Below are 24,515 nucleotides of genomic sequence, written 5' to 3' on the forward strand. Positions count from 1 at the left end.
CGTTAAAGTTTTCTTAAAGTGAGTGTAAACTTAAGAAAAGGTTTCAATGTAGTCTTTACGTGGCATTTAAGAGTTGCTCTAAATATATATATTTTTTAAATATCGATTTAATCTAATCTAAATTTTTTCCCCCCCGGCCTTTAGACTCTTAGCTGTATCGACAAAAGCGATTAACTTCAATGGTTTTTAAAGCCCGGCAATAGCGGGCTTTATCTAGATAAAGCCCTTGAATTTTAATAAATGAGTAGCTGGGTAATATGGGAGATAAAGCCCTATGAAGAACAAAGAAAACCGTGTCAAATTTGAACTAAGGAGCAATAGAAGTAAACACGTGGCAAACAATTTTTGAGACCTGTACTATTAGTTGTGCAATAGAGTGCATTATATTCACTGAATATAATTAATGCGGTTAAATTTCAGTTCAAATATCTACACTTCTCCTCTTGATGTGAAAACGTTGAGGAGTATTAAAGTAGATGTACGTAGTATGGTTTATTACCGGCCTTCCCAATTACATGTAAAGTCTGCGTAAAGTAAGTGTAAAGCCCGTGTAAAGTTAAAACAAAAGTTTCGATGTCTGCTGTACGTAGCATTTCAGCAATTTTATCAACCCTTAGAATGAGGTAGTTAATTTGCTGTAATTGACTCTAGTAAAACGAAATAAGTCTGGTTAATTATTCTACCCATCTTATGTACTGGCATCAATGTTTAAAGCATCTGAAAACACGAGCCGTAGGCAAGTGCTTCTCCAGCGTTCTTAGTATTATATTTCCACGAATATGAAAGATTCTTCGATTTCTTGATAACATGACTTTGGGCGATCGAAGACAGCACACACCATGTACCATCATGTTTGTCAGATACAAAGGTTAAAAATCAACCTTTCTAAAAAATTCTAAGCTTTATAAATTACGAATATTATTACTCTGTATGGTTTACCGGCCTTCCCAATTAAAAGTCTGCGTAAAGTAAGTGTAAAGCCCGTGCAAAGTTAAAACATAAGTTTCGATGTCTGCTTTACGTAGCATTTCAGCAATTTTATCAATCCTAAGAATGAGGTAGTTAATATGCTGTAATTGACTCTGGTAAAACTTAATAATAGTACTACTACTAATAATAATGATAATAATAATAATAATAATAATAGAGACGATTTTGATGTTGCTTACATTAATTTCAAAGTGAAACAGAAAATGTTTGATTCAATGTACTTCATTTTTTGCGTAAAACAATCCACGAAATAATCAGCTGTACACTTTATAAGTTATCATTTAAAATTACTTTTTCCATTTTTTACTCATGATCAATGAGGAACTATTTTGCCTAACCCTTCTTTGTGGTGAATATGCGTAGTTAATAGACCTCTTTAGCTTGGGCGTGGTCGTTGGCGGATTTAAAGGGTGGGCTTGTTTGGTTTTTGTGCTATTTCATGGGTATAATGTTTGCACGCTATTACAAAGAGTAATTTGCTTAAGAGTAACTGCTCTATGATTAACAATAAAAAAGTGTGCAGCATGTCTGTGCAAAATATAGACAGAAGTTTCAAAGTCTTAAAACATCAGGCTTGGGGAAGAGAGGCTCTTGCATGTATAAAAGGGCAGGAATGCTCGTCAGGAATTAATGAAGTTTAAAAAGTATCAGAGTCTTTATTAGGTTGGTGAGGCATTATCTAAGTCAGATAATGAACCAAAAGTGGTTATCCTGGTTACACTACCATCAGGGTTGTCGATGTTATATTACTTTCTCGTATTCACAACACCCTTAGAAGTACTTATTTATAAATCTAGGACACTAAGAGATACAGTGTCTGAAGAGCATCCCCACTTAGTTTCTAAATAGACAGTCGTATGCAACTTGTCCAATCCAGACCACGTGTCATTCCCTTGAGAATTGCTCTTTTATGATGAACATGTTAAAATCTGTGAACATGAAAGATCAAACTCCCAAGAGTGGCATAACATGGTCTAAAATGGGCACAAAATAACAAACAACAAAGATAAAGAGGTAGATTGGAGTCCACCCCTCCTCCCAACCCACCTGCAGAATCTTATAAATTTTAATACTGCATTATCTTCATTAAATGCATTAGGACGTTTGCATGATGGCAGCATTTTACCACTACTACAATAATGCTTTGTGAATTTTCTTTAACATTCAAGTTTGTATTTCCTCGTGAGAATAGTAAAGGCAACTGAAAGAGTGCTAGGGATTTTGATAGCAGAGGTCAATGATGCCATAGTGCAATTGTCCTATTACACTTGAAATTGTATGATTTTTTCTATTGGTCGCGAAGTTCAAGAACTTGTACTTGAAAATATTATATACTTCAATGAAATAGCCTTGGTATTGGACTAACTACCAATTCATCAACACCTGTGCGCTTAATAACACAAGATGCAAATGTATTTGCAATTCTCTGTACTGGCATGAATATAGCTGGACCAGGATTATCAAAGTCTTTCAGTCTCCAGACCTGTGAGGGTTTTCCAATGACATCAATTTCTTCATCCCTTTTGTACCACTGTACACATGACAGGACATGCTGCTTTGCAGTACCATTTACTGTAACAGTATGCTGGAAGTAAAATTTTACTTGGCCTGGCCTAACAAATGACGACAACTCTATTTCTCCATCTTCACCAGCCCAAGAAGCCATCACCCTGGAGGATCTCGTACTTCTACTTTCTTTGTTAGATCCAAATTTTTCAGTTCCAAGACAAACATATGTGAATTTTCTTGCTACATTTGAAAGACAACTGAGTTGGAGATCTTCTTCAGGATACAACATTTTGTAGCAGTTAAGCAACAGACTCAAGTCATCATTGTCCAGATTCATGAGTCGATATGACTTTGGAAGGGATATAAGTGCTAAGTCATTCCAGTCAATTTCCTGTAGATTATAACAGCCAGCACTTTTCATAAAATATACAGCATTTATTGTGTTATGGTTATCTGAAAATTCATCCATGTTGTGCTGAAAAAAGGGAAGGAAAGTCTCTTTAAATTTTTCTGGCATTACTGTATTGAATACGAATCTACCTGCTAGAAGCTTTCTCATAAGTTGCACTTCAATTGACCTTCCATTCATGGCTGTACCTCCAAGTATACCATTGAAACGTTCAAAACTGAAGCACCAAAATGCATGAACTGGCCCAAAGTCTAGAACACAACCCTTCAAATGACAATGGAGGTGCATGTTTGGTGTTACGAATTTCTTTCCAAAGACATTTTCAAACTGTTCGCCAAATTTTATGAACAAACCATTTGCTCTAGCAATATCCACTTCAGATATTACAGGACATGCCATGTACTGACAAGCGAGTACAAATGTTTGCCAGCATCGAAAATAAGCTTCAGGTATAAGGCCATTTAAGCAGTATGTTGAGTATATAAGCGTCCAATTCTTCCACTGTGATGCTGTAAAACAGCCATAATTAGATAAGATATTCTTGGGAAGCCTGCCAAATCCAGTTGGAACATCAAAGCTAGAAAGCTTTTGTTCTAATGTTTCTGATGCCTTCTTATCAAGTATTTCTTCTGTCAGCAAAAGCTTGAAAATTTTTTTGATGTTCCCAAGAACAGATTATGCATGGGATCAATGACTGTCATTCTCACTGCATCAAAATATTCAAGCTTCAGAAGACTACTGTAGTAGACACCACGTTTTTTTGCTAGTTTTTCATGATTTGTAACATTTGAAGCATTTTTTACCTCCAATGCCTGCCTTCTGTGAGTTCTGTTATCACGTGGAGGCCAATTCTTTACATCATAACCTGAGTAGTCTGTTTTTTCTGTGAAAGTGCTGGGAAAAAACTTAAAACATTTTGAGCATCCTCTGTGGGCTGAATGTCCTTTAAAACCACAAAGTTTTCGGGAAGCTGGAATATCAGATGAGGCCAACAGTAGTGCTGCACGATGAACAAGGGGGACACTGCTAGTACTGGTCTGGAATCGAACACCTTTCCACAGCACCCTCAGCTCCTCTACAATAGGGTCTAAGAACGTGTTTAAGCTTTTGGGCTCCTTTTTCATTTCTGGTATGATTCCAGCAATAATCACATTTTCCCACTTATATCGTTCTTCTCTTGGTAAATTAAGAATTACCAAGTATATGGCTCCAACAGATCTGTCCTTTCTTCTTTTGTATGGTTGAAACCAATCCACATTAATCCCCAATGCAATATTATGTTTAGCTTTCAAAAACTCTTTCCCTTCAAACACTTGAAAGTCTTTCCATACTCTTCCATCATAGATATCTGCCATGACTCCTGAATCAACTTGTCGTCTTCTCCATTTTTCACATAAATCTGGCAAACCTGGCCTTTTTAGAATACTCTCTAGTTGGTTTATAACACTCTTTATGCAGTAGACTTTCATAGGATAGAAGACAGTTTTATTGTTAACAGTTACAAATTTTCTTGCTAGAACTGCACCATATTCTTTCTTTCTTCCCCTTTTAAATGGCTTATTTGTGCAGGTCTTTGCTTCAATTCGATCACCAATGCGTCTTGTGCAAGCATCAAGATGATACAACTTTGAGCACTCTGGACAAACAGCGTATTTTGTAAAATCATCCCGGTCTAGTTTTACGAACTGACGAAGGAGGTACAAAGAGCTTGGAAAAATCATAACCATCTCAATCAAATATTCATTGTTACATGACAAACCAAGGGTTTGTAGAAATTGAAATAAAAAGCAAAGTAGCCATTCAAGACCATTGTCACTAATCTTGCATGTAGTTTGCCAGAACAAAATGAAATAAGCAAACCAGTGCAACAAGGTTGTTATGGCCATACTTATTGATTGCTTTTTTCTTGGTTCTGGAAGAGGTTCCTCGTTGGTATTGATGTCATTCAAAATGTCTTCAGCATTGTCACCCCAAATTTCTGGTTCTTTGTCTGATTCTGTTTCATCTTCTTCACAAGAACAACTATCTGAACTGTCATTCAAAGACTGCAAAAAAAGCACAAAGATTCCAATCAAACAAAGAATTTAAGACATTTCAGATAATTTTCTATTAAAGAAAATATATTCTTAAAATTTACCATGCTAGCCGATTTCAAAGTTAAATTGTTTAAATAGAATTAAATAAAAGTAATTTTCCTTTAGCACTGGGGTAAAATTACCACTGACTGGATTAAAATTTAGAAGTTGATTTTTGTTGATGGAGAAGAACCAAAGAAAAATCACCAAAGTGCAAGAGAAAAACTAAAAACAGCAGAACTTAAACCCAATTGGCCTTATAGTGAGAGGCAAGAACTCACACTTCTGCGCAGCCCACATCATGCTTACCCTAAATGTATATTTATATGTAGATATTAATACAGCTGTATACAGCCTTATTATATTAATTAATAGTCATTATTGTTTTACTATTATTATCATTTTGCTTTTTTTTTATATATATATACCATAGAGGAAGGTGGGTTATTTATAAGGTTTTTTGTTTTAATTTTAGAGCTAGTGCATATGTCATAAATTCATGAAACTATTTATTACTAACTGTTCATCATATAATAATGCTTAGTTAAAAATCAACTATTTAGTTATAGACACATGCAAACTAAGAACTAATATAAATAATTTTTTTAGTCAAATCCAGAATCCCAAAGATGGTCCGTACAAGGTTATTCAAGCCATGTTTGGGGCTATATTGTGGAATTTCACTGTTGCATTTTGAAAAGAAAAAAAGATTGCCTGAGTTGAAATAAAGCAAAAATTCAACAAGAAGTGGCTTTTTTTTCTATCCTTAATTTGGTTTGAGGGCCAGTTATTGACATATTTTTTGACAAGTGCATGCATTATTAATATTATGAAATACTGGGCTTGAAATAACAATCAGTAAATGGACAATCTGGCCATAACTGGAACTTGTCTTCTATTGTCAAATCTTTGCATTGCCAGTAATTTTGATCTGAGTAACATTGATCGAGAAATGAGGTATGCCAAGCCAAAACATAATTGGCTAGTGATCGTGACCAATGACTGGCTCAACATTATTTTAATCCCTATATAATGCAAGCTTATTTCTATACAGATGTCTTCCTATTTTTTACCTCATTATTTCCATGATCGTGTTGATTATCTTCTAAAAGACTGGATACACCCAAATGTACGTCATTATCATACTTATATGCGTTTTGATCTAAAAACATGAAGGGAAAAAATCATTGACCTTAACTATACATCATATTATACATAATATATATAATTGGTGTTTCCTCAGTATACCTCCCTCGAAAAATCCACCCCCTCCCCCACAGTTTTTGTGAACGCTTATGCATGTTTACCTTTGCTTTGGTCAGATCCTAGTATTTCCATTTCTTCTTCCCCCGAGGAGCTGCACAACCAAATGTCTTTTTCGTCAGTCGAATCTTTGCTGTAACTAGTATAAAGGTCGGGGTCGCACTAGGCTAAGTTTTGTTTACCTACTTTCGCATTAAACAAAAATTTGCGATTTCATCTTTTGCCAGTTCCAATTTTTAGCGAGGTCGCACTAGGTGAAAAATGGATTCCCTAATTTGACACACATCAGTACTCAAGGGATATCATGTATACTTAAAGTTCAGATTATGTTACATTGAGGTCAATCACAGAGGTAAACAAGCTTTTGGCGGGAAACACTATTTGGTCTTTCTGGCAAGATGGATGTGACAAATATATTATTATTAGCTGTAGGATTTCTACTGAACTTCCAGTTACAAACTCAACAGCAGGTTGTGGCCCTAATGCTAGTGCTCATGCAACACCAACAAGCTCGTATGAGGATGGCTATGATTATGAGAAGGCGAAGATTGAGACAGAATATTCATCGCCGTTCACCTTGGTCTTGGACTCTTCCACGTCCGGCAGAATCATGGTTTGAAATCCATTTTTTTGACCGCAATATACCTGAGGAGTACTTTAGGAAACAACTCCGCATGAACAGAGATACTTTCCAGGCACTGGTAGGAATTTTGGAACAGCGAATACGCAGAGAAGACACACGGCTGAGGGATTGTATTCCTCCGGAAAAAGTTCTAGCTATAGGACTTTATCGGCTAGCACACGGGAATTCCTATGTGAGTATCGGTCCTGTGTTCAATGTCGGTAAATCTACTGTTATTGAGGCTGTTCAAGATGTTGTAGGAGCTTTATTTGAGCTCAGAAATGAATACATTCATTTTCCTGAGACATTAGCAGAAACAGCAGCTTCTATAGAGACATTTGCAGACCATTCGGACCTACCTAACATTGTTGGGGCTATTGATGGCACTCATGTTAAAATAAATGCGCCTAAAGAAAGTAAAGTTGATTACTTCAGCCGATACCAGCAGTATGATTTTATCATTCAAGGTGTTGCCGATGGAAATCTGCTCTTTTTGGATTTCTCTGCGGGCTATCCAGGTAGTATGCACGACGGAAGAGTGTTACGGAACAGTACTTTGTATGGCAGGGCCGAACAAGGAGATATTCTCACTGTTCCTGTCGTAGACGTGAATAACCATGACATTGGCCCCTATTTAGTTGGAGACAGTGCATATCCCCTTTCCCCGTGGATTCAAAAACCTTACACAGAGGCAACAAGAGACAGATCAGAGATAAGATTTAATAAGGAACTTTCTAGCGCTAGAGTTAAAGTCGAATGTGCGTTTGGATGCCTAAAATCGCGCTGGAGAATTTTGTCTAAGGGCCTCGATAGCGACATTGAATTTTCTGTGCAAATTTCAATAGCATGCGCAGTCCTTCATAACTTTTGTATCAAAATGGGTGACAACTGGGATGATAATGGGCCAGGAAATCATAACGGGGATGATAACAATGACGACGTGGAAAAAGATGTCGAAGAGATCCGCGATATTCTAAAGTCATTTATATAGCTTTTCAAACATACAAAATGTTTTCCTATACTAAATATTCAAATATATAAAACACCAAAGCGTTTTGTTTCGATGAAAACGGAACCATAAAAAGTGTGAAAAATTAGTAATAAATGTTGATTATACATATCAGAATTGTACCTTCAATATCACAACAGCATCATGATAAAAAATAAACGTTCGATTTGATTATGAGGATTTGTCTTGTTTCTCCTCACTAGCTTTTTTCATGAACTGTGTCATTGCACCAAGAAACTGATTCATCATTAATGTTTGTTGTTGCTGTGCTTGAGCAAAATTGTCCATGAAAGTGCCTAGTTTTTCTCCACTTTCTTTAAAACTCTTCAAGCTTTCGCTGAATACCTTTCGCTCTTCATCTCCTTCATCGCTTTCGTAGGCCCTCCTCTTTTTCCCCTTCCTTTCGTTTTGCTTGGCTTTTTTTTCTGCCACTTTCTCTTCCTTCTTTGCGGGTACGACTTCTGTATCGTCATCCGTAATGCTACTGCTTGAGGTGTTCAGCGTTGGCGAGCTTGTCCCGGCCTCAGACACTTTGTGCATCGTGACAACATCCCTGCAGCCAAGTATTGCATCGATTTCGTCATAGAAAAGGCTTTTTCGCTTATGCCCGCCAGTTTGCTTTTTATTCCATTCTTTTGCGTTCTTGTACTTGTCTATTAGATACGCCATTTTCTTCTTGCACTTCTCTACGGTTTTGTTTATCTCTGCGCGCTCGTTTAGCTTTTCGCAGATTTTCCGCCATGTGTTCCTTGCATCTTTGCTTTCAAGCGACTCGTGATGCTCGGCCCATAGCTGTACCAGTAGTTTCTGGTGGTCTTGCGGCCATGTGTCGTAAGATTTTTTACTTTTTTCTGCCGGCTTTTGGGCGCTTTTAGAGGCCGGCTCCTTCTCCTTGGAAGTAGTAGTAGTTTGGACATGATCTGAGCTTGAAGTTGTGCTCGAGTTTGAAATCGGAGATTCCGTCTGTCGTTGATCATAGCTCTGCTCTGTCACAAAAGCCGGGTTAAATTGATAGCTATTCATGTAGCTTTGGCCTTGATACATTTGGTATGGGTCTGGATGATATTGATATCCCGAATCATAAAAACTGCAGTTTGGAACCGGCTGAAAAGCGTTTCGACGGTCCATTATTGCTCACTTTTAAAGGTCAAGTGATGCAATCTCCCGCCAAAGTGAATGCTTCAAAGGATACATGATACCAGTCACATGACGAGAAGATTGACACTTTAAACACCAAAACAATAGGTCCGTTTGCTTTTCTAAATTTTAGGCTGTCCTGAGGCAGCCCTTCGGCTTCTTTGAAGATTTTGGCGAATGCACTAAATTTTGGCGAACGCCAAATTTTGGCAGAAACGGGGTCGCATTTATTTTCGTTAAGTGATGACAGAATCGGCACTTAAAAAAACACTTTTTCGCCTAGTGCGACCCCTGCCAAAGATCCTGATTGTTTTCCGTTTCACCGCATGGTTTCGGTCCAGGTCTTTTGACTTCAATGGACGCTTTCTTCAACCATCGATCTGTTGCTGGATTGTAATAGGCCTTACGGTGCTTAAAATATCCTGTCCGAGATAAATATTCATCGCAATGTTGACAGTAATTTGTATTTTGCTTTCTTAACCTATGTTTCGGCATTTTGATCAATCTTTTTATCTAACATTTAACTTTAGTCTTCCTATGTTGACATTTCAAGGACATTTCAAGGTTGCTTTTAATTTCGCGCTATATTTGTAGTATCGATGAGTTGTCGACTGAGCCGATGAGTTATCGAGTGATATCTAGCTAAGGGCAGCCTCGAGTTCATGTTGCAATTGACCAATCACGTTTCTAGAATTGGAGCGTGGTTCTTCGTCGTCACATGCTTCCCTCATTCCTTCATCGACGTTACAGAGTTTGCTTGAAAGTTTTATTTTATCCGGTTAGAATTGAAGATATGGAAGATTCATCTGAAGTTCGACTATCTGATAGATATGTCGAGCTTCTGGAGAAGACAATTAAAGAAAACGAAGAGCTGAGGAAAATGATTGTGGATCGAGACGAACAACAACGAGAGTTGTAGAAGAGTATCGAGAACCGATTGACGGAGGACTCAGCTCCTGCTCGGAAAAAGCGACGAGTAAGTCAGAAGATTGCGGTGCCGCAGCGTTGCAAGGTTAGTTAAAATAATGGTAAAGAAATAATTAAGAGAATTACAGAAGTATTGTTTAATTTGAAATACGAATTCAGGTTTGAAAAAGTAGGCCACATGCTTTCACACCTTGTCAACCAGGACGCCATGTGATGGCTGTTGATATACTTTAAGCTTATTCTCTCCAAGTATAGTCGATTTTTATTTCTAATACTCATAAGAAATTATAACTTTTAAAGTTCTTCTTTTTTTCATAAGAAAGCAATGACAATTTCAATTTCTTAGTTTGGAAGTATTTGAAGGTAGAGAGCGTAGAGGAATCCTACAGATCATGAAAGCACATTCCTGAAATTCCTTTTAGCAGCTAAAATTTGCACGATGTTAAACACTTGTATGTCTTTTTCTTCTTTTGTAGCAAGACTTTCGAAGCATGTATAAAGAATTGAAGAAAGACCAAGGAAACTTTCCAGGATTTATTCTTGATGAAAGGTAAAAAATATATTTATTTTTAAAGCACTTATTTGAAGTATAATGGTTAAGCAATAGAAAACTTTTTCCGTGTTTACATAGCCTGATAGCAACACGAGGGGAGGTTGGGAGAATTCGAGACAGTTATGCAAACCTGAGACGTAGTTGACTTTTTGCATAACTGTCAAGAATTCTCCCAACCCCCCGAGTGTTGCTATCAGGCTATGAAAACACAGAGAAAAAATTTTTCTATTGCTTTTATAAAATCGATACTAAGGGAAAACATTACCACTTGCAAGAAAATAAAACATTTATTTGAATTTGATTCTCATATCAAAATTCAAATTCTAACTTTGATCGTTAGCCAATCAAATTTCATGTAATAAACGCCAAGGAGGCAAATGTGAAGCGAGAAAGAATCGCTAGCTATTTTAAACATTTATCATTCTAAAACTTTAAAGCAAATACAAAGAAATGTCCAAAGATTGAATAGAAATCTTAATAAAAGATTTCAGAATTGATTATCTTTACGAAAGTGATCAAAAGTAGATAACTAACTGAGTGTCACTGTGACTGGAATTCTCGGTTGAAAGAAACATGGTTTTGCTCAATTTGACAGCCAGAAAACATGGCAGTGAAGTTGATTGTTGGACGTGTGTTGTAGCTCCTGAGGGAATTCTCTTTGCGGTGACCAACGAGAGAATATCATGATATTAGGATCAGAAAGACCTGCATGATACCATAGGGATATGCCTGAGGCCCTGACACAAGTCAAAATTTGGAACTTTGTCTTCAAAATACATTTTTGGGTGCGTTTTTTTCCTCGAAAGAAACTAAATTTTTGAACTTGTACCGGGAAAACAAGAAAGTTGTGACGTCAAAACTGTGTTTACATACCCTCATGCAAACATAGCTATCAACCAATCACAGCATGCGTACTATTTAATTTATTTTATAATTAAAAGTTGTTCACGATCATAAGTAATCACAATCACATTCCTTAGCTTAAGTCCAACCCCCCTAGAATCCCTACTAAAAGATATCTAAGGGCCAGGTTGGAAAAAAAAGGCTATTGTCTTTATCCGTAATCCCAATAAAGATTTATTTATTTATTCAAAACATCATCAAAACTCATAGCTGATAACTTCAGAATCCCGAAAATCAAAATAAAGGTTACATACACATGAATAACATTGAAAAATCTTTGTTTTATTTTTATTCTGCAAGTATCAAGACCGAAAGAAACCAGCAAAGAGTAGCTCAAGTGGTTTCTGCTGTGCAGAATGACCATGGAGGAGGTGAAAAGTGCCCTTGGTCACCTGCACAACTTAAAGGTAACAATGATACAAAGGAAATTATAAGAATCACCGGAATTTTTTCAAGGTATCACAAATGACTGCAATGCTGGATTTGTCCCCTGGGACAAGGGGATGGGAGAGAGACATGGTACATGGCAGGGGCTAGGGATAAGGGGACAGACAGGGAATGTGCAGGGGATAGATAGAGGATACCAGAGACATTACCATGTTGACAGGGGACACTGTAGGCCAGCCCTGGACATCCCTCTTGTTGAAGATATGAATTATCAATGAGTTTGAAAAATGTTATATTGCAGTAAGATTATTTATTGTTTAAAGGTGCAGCTGACACTTACTATAAGTCGCTCAAAGATGCTAAGATAAGGAAAGACAATGGAAAAGAAGGGGAACATGCAGTAACTTGCAGGCGCCAAGGAAGACAGAGAGTTGTAAGTCATTATGAACCAAAAGTTAAGATGACTCATCAGGCATTCTTGATGCACTCTTCCAAGTTTCATACTCATTTGATAAAAACGGTTGTGACTCTCCTTGAAGTTAAGTTTTTCTCATTGAAGAGTGTCATTAATTGCTGATGGGTCATCTTAAATTATGTCAAAGAAATGAATTATTTTAGTGATGACTGCATGGCTTTCAGTGATGAAGTACTTGCCCATAAGAAAAACGAGTATGAAAAAAATTCAGACAAACTCTTTTTTTTTTTACTTAACTCTAATTTTTCAACAGGGTCATTTATTCTTTTATTTATTTATTTTCCAAAACAGGACTGTTTGCAAAATAATTTAGTGTTTGTAAAATGTTGGTTATCCCTCAAAATCCCAATATTTTGTACTCAATTATGAATACACATAGCCACAACACACATACTTTCCCCTCTCTGCAATACACATGCAAACACACTTTATCATTTGCTTATAGAAAAAATTCTTAGTGTTTCATCGGATACCCTTCCATGTTCATGGTTATCGTAGACTTATAGATTAAGATGTTTTCTTACCAAAGTTATTTTGCATATTCTTTAGAAATTAGACAGAAGAACAAAGGCATTAGAGATGATGAAATGGTCTGAAGCAAAAAAGAATGTAGTTAGAAAAGTCCTAACTCCAGAATACATGAGTTCAGATGAAAGTGACTGGGGTGAGGATGAAGCTGGACCCATCTTGAAGGGATACTTAACCAAAAAACTGCCTTGGGAGAGATTGCGGCTAACGAAATGCAAGCAGGAACTTGATCTTGCCTACAAAAAGAGCTTGCCTGGTAGGTGTAGAAGCTTGATATTAAAAAGGTCAGCCAATCCTGTAAATTCTTGCAGGCCTAGGCCGACGTACTGTGAAGAATGGGCTGTTAGAACACCAACAGCTACAATAAGCGTTCTTGCTTCAACTCCAGTGCTAGACAATAGTATTTCTAGCATTGATTCTTTGGAAGAGTCCGCTATACAAGAGTAATGTTTTCTTCATATTTTTGGAATTTAATGGGCCATTTGCATTGTGACAGCATTTACTAAACCTACCAGAATCCCTTTCACACTTTCTTTTGTTCAGTTCATTAGTACCAATTGTCTTACTATTCTCATGAGGGAATGCAAATTTGAATAAGAAAGAAAATTTGTGAAGTATTCTGGTAGTTGTACACACCACAATGCAAACGGCCTATTGATATATTCTCTCAAAGAGCCTATGGCACATCTGACAATTTCCACACTTAAACAATGGAACTGGAACATCACACCTATCAAAATCTATACTGAAAGGAGTGTCAGAAGTGTCTTAGTAGTCATCTCATTAGACCTGGGTATTATGAAGTAAAACCTTTTACTGCAGATGCATTTGTACAGGGATAGCCTCACAGTTGTGTATAAATATTTAAATTGTCAACAAGAAAGCAAAAATTGTTGAACTTGAAATACATTGAATTTCCATGAGTTCTGGTACTTATGAATATGTTTCATGCAACTAAGGTGAACCCTGCAAGGATACACTATTTTGCTGTGCTTTGCAATGGTCATTTATGAATTCGAAACTGGAGTATTGCTTCAATACTTATAAGATGCTAAAATTTGCTAAAAAATAAATTTTTTTTTTGCTTCTTATGCATTTTTATGAATAGTTCCCAGGGTTATTGAAATTAGTATTAGTAAATAGCATTAATATTTTTAAGTATTTAATAATTATTATGATTAATACCATCAACTTTTACTAGAGTGGTTTGTATTAACCCATGAAATACCCTTAAGCGTGTTCTGCTTTATCATGCATAATCTTATTCAATCGTCTTTATTTGACTATTACACTTTAAATAGAGTGATTTTCATATGACTTTGAAAGAAAATAGACCATTTAGTTTGTAATAGTTGATAAAGAACAAAAGAAAATCATTGGTTTAGAATCTACTACTAATATAACTATTAGTTTGCCTATTCTTTCACGATCATACTGAAAATCACTCTAGTACACTTAGTTTGCCGGGTTAATGAAAACTACTCTGAAATCAAGATGCTAAACCCAAAGTTTATTAGAATTATTTTGAAATGAAATTATAGGTTGATGATCAGGGACTGTGGAGATAGGAGCTATAGCTACCCTACTTTTTCATTTTTCCCATAATAGTCTATCATGTTTCCACACTTTTCAGTTCTCCATGGTCCTCGAATTGATATCACCAATTATAAATAAAATTATTATTATAGAATAAAGAATATTGTTACTGTTTGGTCAAGAAAAGAAATTTTTTTTGAATAAAGTGTTCAATTAATATTTTAGATATTTATCATTATTTAAATAGATTTAATATTATTAGGTTTTTATAATTGATCATATTGCAATGTAAATAAATAATAACGTTCCAGTTTGATTAATGAAAGAACGTTTCTTTCATTAAGTACTTGCTGAATCGATATTTGAGGGAATTTGTTATTATTTGAATAAATTTATTATTATTAGGTTTTTATTGCCAGGTTTTTAGAAATATGTTACATTTTAGTATCACTTGTAAGACAATAAAAATGATTCGAAATAAAAAAATTGCCGTAATATTATTAGTTGTTGAAGTGAGTATTTTTACTTGGAGTAGGGGATGGTGTATTGTTACGAAACCAGTAATTTTTTCCCAAAAAAATTACGAAAAATGTCGCGGATTTGTTGCGGATTTTTTCTGAATTACGTGACATTCGTAGCGTGTAAATGTAGTTTATTCTTGTATATGCATTAAAAATTACGTCCACGTTTTGGTAGAGGAAAGTTTTAATTTAAAACAACATTACGTTCATTTTAAAGGGCGCGTTTTATAATGATTTACGCCAAAAACTTAAGCGTTTTTTTACCTTTATGGTTGCGGAATTTTCTCAATTACGTTAAACGTGTGTGTCTAAATGAAGCTTATTTTAGAAGATTAAGTCAGAATTACGTCGACTTTTGGTAACGTAAATTTCTACTTTCATCCAACTTTACGTTCATTTAAGCCATGCGTTTTATTGTTCATTTAATTCGGCTGTAAGCTTGTCCTGAAAGCTGACGTAAAGTTGTTCTTTAAATTACGTAAAACAGACGTAAACCCGTTTATAGTGGTTCTAAACGTCTACATTACGTAAACATTAAGCGCATGTAAATTTCGTTTTTTGTGCTGTGAATTTGCCTTGTTTTTGTAAATTATTTTTAACACATTATCTGCATCATATATCTGAAGGCTTGCTGGTAAATCATTGATTGTAAGGCACTCTTTGTTGAGGCTCCGAGTATAAAACATGTTTCCATGATCAGAAATTGATTCCAATGTATCTGAATTCCAATAGTTACAGGCTTTTAAAACGGCAAAACAAATACAATAAAATGATATAGCGCAGCAACGTTTCAAAATTATACCATTCATATAGGCATTGAAACTTGTATTATGACTGTTGTGGCTTTGTTGATCATCATCTGTGCCTTTACCAATCACTTCACTCTGTTCAGTTATGTGGGTTGGTAGATTAAAGGTATTTTCACTTGCATTGTTTTGTTCACACATTTCTGTGATATGCACTCCCCTGAGTTCAAAAGAACCTGTTGAATTGTCATAAAAACTTTGGAAGTAATTTATTAAAGCATTAAAGTCATCGACATCTAGGAGTACACAAGTACCTTGAGGATGAGGGAGGCCATATGAATTCCGAGCATGAGAATCAAATATTCTAAATCTGCCATCAGCATGACAATAAATAGCTACCGTACTACATTGAATGGTTAATAGAAATGAATGGTAATTTTCTCCAATTAAAATCTGCAAAGCATTACCTAAGGGCATACAGTAGAGGAAATCAACAGTAGATGAGACATCATGTATATTACCAGTATAACTTGGACTGTATTCCATTTGGTAAGTGCTTTCTAGTACTGTTACTATACTGGGTAATTCTGTCAACAGTAAAAATTCTTGGTTGTATAATCTTGATAGGACAGAATATAACTCATTCCCAATATTCATGGTGTTTACTAGGTCTACTGAAGAACTTATTGCACTCCTATGGTTATATATCAATGCACATAGTGACATGGCAACACACTGACGACCAGCATTTGCACCAAATAATGCAATGTTACCTTGAGAATATGGAGCAGAAATTGTTTTTTTTTTGTGGATCTATTACTATGTATGGACCAGGATTTTTTTCTACATCTCTGCGTAGGGTAAACGTACTGTGATTTATTCTGTGATTGAGACTCTTGTAAACATGGGGTAAACTGTTGGAAGCATGTTTTCCTGGACTATAATTTTTCAATATTGGCTGGCAACTACTATAACCAGCATTTATTGCTTTTTTGTGAAACTTTAATTTCTTAAGGAGGGATTTCCTGAATCGTAATTTCCTTCGACTGGCTTTGTTTCGTTTAGATCCTTTGTAGATTTTGCAATAACACTTCATTATTTCGTGATTCAAATGACATTTATTGACAAAGCAATGCATTCTAGATGTCATGGGTACATTTTTGAAAACATACTTACGAACCCTTTTCCGTATTTTTCTGCTTTTGTGCAAAAGGCGTGCGAGTTGTTCAACAAGGACTCTACTTGGTTCTCGATCACGCGAAGCAACACGAGGCTTGTGCTCAACACGGTACTGAGAAGTATAAAATTTGGCATAACGAGACCTGCAATCCTCTAATAAATATAATAGTTTATTGTGATCAACAAATACAGATAACTGTACAGCCTTTTCCAATAAATCACAGTCATTTTCCAAAGAGTGTACCAAACTCTTAGTTGACTCATTTATGAAATGTACAATTAAAATCAACATCATGCACAACAGGCTCGCTACTAATAGTTGAACGAACGATAGAATGTTGAAGAAACTGTCCAAAATTGAGAACAAAAAGAAAAGAATACATAAAAAACTTATCCTCGATGAAAATGGCGTAAGTCCAATGCTTGTTGATTCGCGGAAGGCATGAAATGTAGTAGTATAGGGAATGGGGGTTCTAGCGCAGTGACCACACGAGGATTTCCCGTTTAAAGTCACTAACCCGTGTTTGCGTAGCCCTCATTCCCTATGAGACCCCCAGGATTACCCGTGGGGGTAACAGCGCACTCGAAATATGTTAGTTTACGCCAGGATTACCCGTGAGGGCAACAGCGCAATCTCAACACGGGCAAGATCCGTATCAAAAATCCACCTACGGACGACCCCCCACTCCAAGTGTGGTTGAGGGCAACAGCGCACTTAAATATGTTAGTCTATATATGGAGTGCGAAGAATGTAAGAAGTTCGCCAATGACTTTTGCATAATTTGTCTAAGACCTAAAGTTATCGTACCTAAGCCAGAACCCTTTTGGTGTTGTGGTAAGAAAATGCAAATAGAAGACGACACGTCAGCACAGTGTTACGAGTGTGGTAAGAATATTCGTAATGCCGTACCAAATGCTACCAGAGAGCAGTATTACGCCAATGGAGGTCGTACGAAGACCCCATATAAGAGAATAAGATACTTCCGAGACTGGATGAGTCATATCCAAGGTTTACATCCGATATATTTAGACGATGAAGTAAGGCAGAAAATCATAGACCACTTAGAAGAGCCAACCCCACAAAGTCTACGAAAGACATTGAAAAAATTAAAGCTAGGGAAATATTACAAAGCTATTCCCTATCTTTTGTCTGAAATTACCGGTAGGCGTATTCCTCATGTCCCAGATATGCAAAGGGCCGAGTGGTTATTCTGTCGGCTGGATAAGGATATTCCTTATTACCCCGACGTAATTTACGAAATATTTTACAAAATAGACCCCAACCACCCGCTGTTAGAATGGATTCCAAGATGAAATGTGCAGCCGAAATCCCCCTACGTTCTTTTCAAAGCAGATGTCTACTGAGCGAGTTTTCTTTGGAGCTCCTCTTTTGCCTCCTGGTAGATCTTTTTGCGAGATTCCTCGGAAAGATCTTTCACGATGGTTTTTTTATTGCCCGACTTTAATTCGCCGTATTTCTTTTCCTCCGCGAGGATCAAAGAAAACTCCGTGTCGTCTATGCGGCGGTCCCGCAGAGCTTGGGAGACTAAGTCGGCGATGGTGTTAGCCTTTGCTCTTGCTAGGGCTATGTGTGTGTCGTGCTTGGATATCTTACCGGACAATTGCTTCATAATGCCTGTCGTAACAGCGGAAACGATGCCGCAGACGGCTCCAACGCTGGCCAAAGGAACGCCAACGACTATTCCAGGTCCGGTAAGCGAAGTAGCAACGCCAGTGCCTGTTAACGCCACGGACATGGAGCCGGAAGTTATCGCGATTTTATGTAGTATGCTTCGGGCTCTGGCGTACTTTTTCCTGACCTCTTCGTAGTGTTTCGCTTGCCCTTCCAAGTAAGCCAGGATTAAGTTTGCTTTGTTGAGCCTAAAGTTTTCAGCGTTTAATTCGTTAGGACCTGTATCCTTAGTGGTAGCGTGATAATTGGGAACATCTGGGTACAACTGAGGTGCTGAAGGTATAACATCCATTATATATACTAATGTACGACGCTTTTGGGGATGATATTGAGGAGCAGCCACATCACGACAACCGGGATTATGCCAACTGGAGAGCCTTTAGGAAGATGTTTCCGCATGCAGACCCTAGTAAGTTCGAAAGAAGACCCGATGGGATTTACTATAACGGCGAAAGAATGTACAGCAATACAGACTTGGAGCCGCATGAGGAGAGGAAAAAGGCACAGCATTTGTCAATAACGAAGGAGGCACCCGTGCATAAAGCACCCAATTTTCCTAGAAACTTATTGTTAACTACGGAAGATTACCCATTTTACGATGCTGAAGGTGGTGTAAACGACTTTGAAACGATGGTAACGTTCCTGAAGATTTCAGTGGGTAGGCAATCATTTGATGTAGTAGTAAGGAATATCTATGGGGATACGATGTTAAAGCATACGTCGGGTAAAGAGGCCAGGGAATGGTTAGCAGGACCCAATATGCGATATTGGCCGCAGCAGTTAAACTTTGCTGTCTGGGCCGCCACTAAAGGTTGTGGCGTTGCCGCGGATATGTTTCACGTTCCGATCATGCGGTTTCACGTTGCCTTTACGGTAAGGAGGTTGTTGAAGGAGCTTAACGTACCTTTACCGGGAGATAAGGCATTTAATCCAATGAATAATCGATATAACGCCGCAGCCCTAGAAAGGTTAATTAATGAGTTCAAACCACAGCAAAGAGACTTTCGTTACAAAGAGGGTAAGACGCATGGCCTTGGCATCGTTTACGTTTGGGGTGCCAACGGTGAGAAGCCGGCCGATTATGGGCATCAGGAATACCCAAGTAATGAGTTAGAGTTCGGTGATATGGGTGGTGATAAGAGTAATAATTCATTAATTACTAGAATTCAAACGAACTACCCCGGCACTTGGGATCCATTTGTGTTAATGAAAGGAAAAGGTTTAAGGAACCTAGCCAGGATTAACCGTAGCATTGAAGCATTTGTGTACTGCATCTTAGGAGCGCAGGTAAATACCCGCAGCCCCATCGTTGGATCCCAAGGTGCTTCGCGGGAAACGCAAGAAGAATTCCTAACTTTATTTGAGTCTGCAATAATAGAAAATGACATATCTAAATCGGTGCAGAGATATCAATTAGCGGTGCAGCAGTCTAAAGTGCGACTGGATTACGCTTTGTCGCCTGGTTGTTGGTTAATGCCAAGTAATTTGGTTATTAACACCAATTCCGTTGTGGGTTATAACAACAAGCTGCAGCGAGCTACTAAGGATATGAAGTTTGGGGTGAATGACGTGAACTCTGACATGACCAAGGGCATTACTCACTTCGTAGAGAAACCAAAAAAAGAGGTAGAAAAACCATTAAAAAAGGCGTACGTGCCACCAAAGAAACCAGTAAAGAAGGTTACCGAGGAATATGACCATGACTTACTAAAAGCCGGCTTAGCAGCTGCAAGCATTGGTCTGAGCTATTATATATGGCGATGAACAACCCCTACGTAGCTGGAGTAGATTGTGTTTATACGACTTACACAGGCGAGAAAAAATACACCCAGGCATCTTGGGTTGATGTCACGGGGATGGCTGTAGACTTGAACTACTCAGGGAAGAAGTTAATCCTTTGTAGTATTTGCATTGGCACGAGCAGCCATGCCAACGTCGGCTTCAGGTTCCTGGATGACAATGGCATACTGCAACCTATGAGAAATAAGACAAACAACAGGGAGCCTACGCATTTCTCCGTAGAGCCCAACCCCGGCAGCGCCGAAAACATCTCGGTTTGGACTTTCCACATGGTTGCTGATTGCCACGGGAAGGTAAAGCTGCAAATGAGAGTAGACGACACGGGCGTAGTAACGATAAATAGCATACATGACCAAAGAGATCGACCTTATAATCACGCTACCATTAGCACTCTTACGGTGCTTAGCCTTTAGAAGCAAATTTATTTGCTGAAATATATGAATCCACACGCGAAGGAAGATTGGTTTCTACATTTTTTGGAGGAGAAGGACTACTTAGAACAGCATTGGCATGACACCGGGCTGTGGGTGAAGGTTGGGGGCCTGGGATTGATCATGTGTACCATTAGCATTTCGACGGGGTATTCGTGTAATGTCGGGTTTAGGATCGTTGATGAGAATGACCGCCCATTACTACCCTACAGAAAAAAAGATAATAATAGGAACCCAGCTCATTTCTCGTCGGAACCCCCACCGCCGACTGTAGAAGACTTAACGCCGGTAACTTTTCACATGATAGCCAATTGTCAATATGCGAAGCTTCAGGTTCTTCCCAACGACGTTGCCTACCTTCGGATAAATGCCGCCCCGGCAAAAAATCCTCCAACGGATGCTACTTGGAATCATAAGCCCATTAGCACCATGAGTGTGCTGCCGCTAGTTCCGCATTATCAAGGCGGCGCGAATACTATCTTTACTTATCCCCAGTCGAGGACGCCTCGTGCGCCTGACGACGATAAGCCACCAGTAATACACAAGGATAAGATTAACCCTTCATCTTCTTCAGGAGTACCACTCCAATAGCGACAACCAAGATCCAAATGTTATTCCCCACGAACTTTAACAATTCTCCGCCGGTCCTAAGTGCCAAGGAAACAACCGAACCCAGCAGCCCAGGAAGACCGGCTGACATCTTTTTTCCCAAGTCCGTCAGCCCATTGCCTAATTTCTTTATGCCCGCGCCTGTAGCCTTAAGCGCGGACAAGATCACGCCTACTACGCTTGAAATAGCGACCGCAAATGCCAGCGGAAGACCATACTTCAAAAGGGCTCTTTTTACCTTTTCCTTGGTGGTAAGCCCCAACTCCTTTTACAGGTTGTCCTTTTGCGCTCGCAATTCCGCAACTCTCTCCTGAAGGGCTTCTAATTCCCTTTGTGCTGCTTCCCTTTCCTCTTCGGTACGAGTTAGGTCCGCAATTACTTCTTGCTGCCGCTCTATTTGCCCCTCCAGGTCTTCAATAGCCTGATCTCTTTGCCGGATTTGTTCCTCCTTAGTATTGATTTCAGCCATTAACCGTCGCCGTTCCACTAAAGAGCCGGCTATGGTGGTTTGTAGGTTATCGGTATCATCTTTAATTAGATCCAACTCTTGCAGGGCGAGGTTAAGAGCCCTTTGAGTTTGATTTCTTTCGCGACGAATTTTGGTTCTTTGGTCTACCAACTCCCTTATTTCTTGATCTTTGAATTCGACCTCCCTTTTGTGTGCGTCGGCAAGCCGCTGGTTTTGCTTCATGTATTCCTCCTCCCTTTCTTCCAACGTTTCCCGCAGTGCTTCCACTGAGGCGCCAGAGCCTTTAGCCTCCTCTAAGTCCCTTTGTGCTTTATCCCTTTCGCGCAGGGTTTTATCCAACTGGTTTCTCATTTCTACCATTCTTTCGTTACCGAACTTTTTTTCAGCATCGACAATTAGCTGAGTTTGCTTTGCGTATTCTACCTCCCTTTCTTTTAACGTTTTTTGTAGTTCCTCGACGCGTTTTTCTAGCGCAACCTTTTCATTCAGGGTTTGCAACCTTTCTAACATGCTCCTAGTAGCCTGCTGAAAGCCTTTTAATCTTGAGACGTCGCCCCTAACGTTGCCCTCCTCATCAAAGAGGGGTTGCGGTTTTGTCCAGCGGTCTTTGTCGGGAAATCTTAAGTCTTGGACGCTTATGAGGACTTTGTTTCCCTTTTCCGTAAGCTTTACGTCGTCAGCATCAAAGTTGTCGTAGCGCTGCGTTAGCTCTTGCATTGCCCTACTCTACGGTTTCCCGCGCGGCTGCTTCGTCTGTGTTTTGAAGTTCCAAGTACTCGGGGACGGGGCTGCCGCGGTTCCTTGATTGCCACATGCGATTCAAGGCTGCCTTGAAGCTTTTCCACCTATTGCCATACTTGCTTATCAAGGCCATGTCGTAAAGCAAAGGCTTTGCCCCCGCGTTTTTAGTCCATTCATCAAATTCTTCATCGTTAATATCGACTTGGCCTTCTTCGGTAAGGGGGTCAAAATCCGTTCCTTCTACTTCCATTATATATGATAAGCTCAAAGTTAAATCCCAACGTATTACCTAAGCAGGTTGGCGGGCTGAAAGCGGAACGCACCTTTCACCGGGTCACCTTTACCCCTTCTAGCGCTAAGCCAGGGGAAACCCTGTACGTAGGCGTGCCCCGCCTAACGGATAACCTAGTCTTAGTTCCTGGCACCTTGGCTTTGAGGTTTGACCTAGCGGTACAGTCAAGCCCCACAGATGAAAGGATTATCGTTAACAACGTGGGCCGCAACATCGTTTCTAAGATGCGCGTAAAGTTCGCCGGGGAATCCTTGCTGGACTTAAATAGGTACGATCTGTATACCACGTACAAAGACTTATGGTTGACAGCCTTTGACCGCGCGCAAAGGATAGAACAAGGAATTGGTAGTGTCATTCTACGTAAGGTTCGCACACCTACGAAAACGCAACCTACTGACGGCAGCGGAGAAACCGCAGTGGCAGACGCAAAGCGAATAAAGACCGCCTATGGTAGTAAGTATGTCATACCGTTGGACTTTGAAGTGATTACGAATCACGGTGTGTATTACCCAAGACAGTTATCCGAGCTACAGTTTGAAGTAACTTTAGCAGATGCTAATAACATCATTGGTGGGCTGACCACTGCACTTACCACAACAACCCCATACTCTATTACCAACTTAGAATTACAGTACGAAACGGTGTACAGCGAAGATCTGGCACGTAGCGCTGGCATGGAATATAGCTCTGGCAAGGCATTCCTTTACGACCACGTAGTGATGTATAAGACGTTTAGCTTCTTGGATAAGACGGATGAGGTTATCAACCAAAGCATTAACCTCCCCCGAAGAAGTCTTACGGGGTTGATGCTGGTGTTTGCCAAACCCTACGAAGCCGGTAAGCGCGACTCCGAGGCCTTTCACAACCCCAACATTACTAACGTGGGGGTCAACATAAACGGCGTTCCAAACAAGGTCTACTCCCAGGGGATAAAGCCCGCAGACGTGTACAGAGAGGCCATGCGCAAGTTTGGCGACCAAATTAGCCCCGAGGAATTCTTTAAGGATAAATATGCGCTGTGGATTGACATGCGCACCATTAACGACGAAGACCTACATGGTCAAGGCCTCCGTCTAGTAAATACGCAGGATGGCATAACATTGGAAATCAAACGCACCAAGAATGCCTCCGCGGGCGACGGTGATAAAATAAACTGCTACGTCTTCGTCGTGTCTGACGCGCAGTTAAGCGTAGAAATGAACCAATTGAAAAGCGTTGCCTACTAGGACGGCTGAGGAATGAAGTCGTCAATGTTAAAATATTTCTTGAATATACAATGCTTCGCGTATTTGAAAGCAACGGTACGAAACTGCAAGTCGTGCAAGGCGATAAATTGTACTTCAAAGCAAAGGAAGTAGCGGCCGCATTGGGCTACGAACGCCCAAAAGATGCAATTAAGGTGCACGTTCGCGATAAATACAAGGTAAGGCTTAGCGAACTTAGAATGGAGGTGAATCGCCTCCCTTCCAATTCACACCCACATTCCCTGTATGTGAACGAATCCGGGTTGTATCAGTTGATATTCTCCTCGAAGATGGCAAAGGCAGAAGAATTCCAAGATTGGGTCCTCGAAGAAGTCCTACCCGCGTTGAGAAAGACGGGTAAATATGCGATGAACAAGCGCTTCGACAGCCCGAATAAATTAGTTTTTAAGATAGAAAATGAAGCTGACCTGCATGCAAAGGTAGTCGATTACATGCGTAGGTTTTAC

General features: G+C 39.0%; 1 protein-coding gene and 1 pseudogene across 2 annotated transcripts; one reads left to right on the forward strand and one right to left on the reverse strand.

Annotated features, from left to right (window-relative positions):
* Positions 1-2,271: 2,271 nt before the first annotated feature.
* Positions 2,272-9,579, reverse strand: LOC148908529 (uncharacterized; annotated as a pseudogene). The gene is made up of 4 exons (XR_016120774.1): positions 9,315-9,579; positions 6,291-6,396; positions 6,057-6,145; positions 2,272-4,953 (listed from the first exon to the last, which is right to left on the reverse strand). The product of XR_016120774.1 is annotated as an uncharacterized LOC148908529 (transcript).
* An 846-nt stretch (positions 9,580-10,425) lies between these two features.
* LOC148908530 (uncharacterized) lies at positions 10,426-13,805 on the forward strand. The gene is made up of 4 exons (XM_089035533.1): positions 10,426-10,491; positions 11,698-11,804; positions 12,108-12,217; positions 12,809-13,805. The coding sequence occupies exons 1-4, from the start codon at positions 10,433-10,435 to the stop codon at positions 13,232-13,234; spliced, it is 702 nt and encodes a 233-aa protein (XP_088891659.1). The 5' UTR covers positions 10,426-10,432; the 3' UTR covers positions 13,235-13,805.
* Positions 13,806-24,515: the final 10,710 nt, after the last annotated feature.

The sequence above is a fragment of the Actinia tenebrosa genome, unplaced genomic scaffold, assembly GCF_029948245.1.
Source record: "Actinia tenebrosa isolate PJP-AT-01 unplaced genomic scaffold, QUT_ActTen_1.0 PGA_scaffold3__52_contigs__length_22856419, whole genome shotgun sequence".
Lineage (NCBI taxonomy): Eukaryota > Metazoa > Cnidaria > Anthozoa > Actiniaria > Actiniidae > Actinia > Actinia tenebrosa.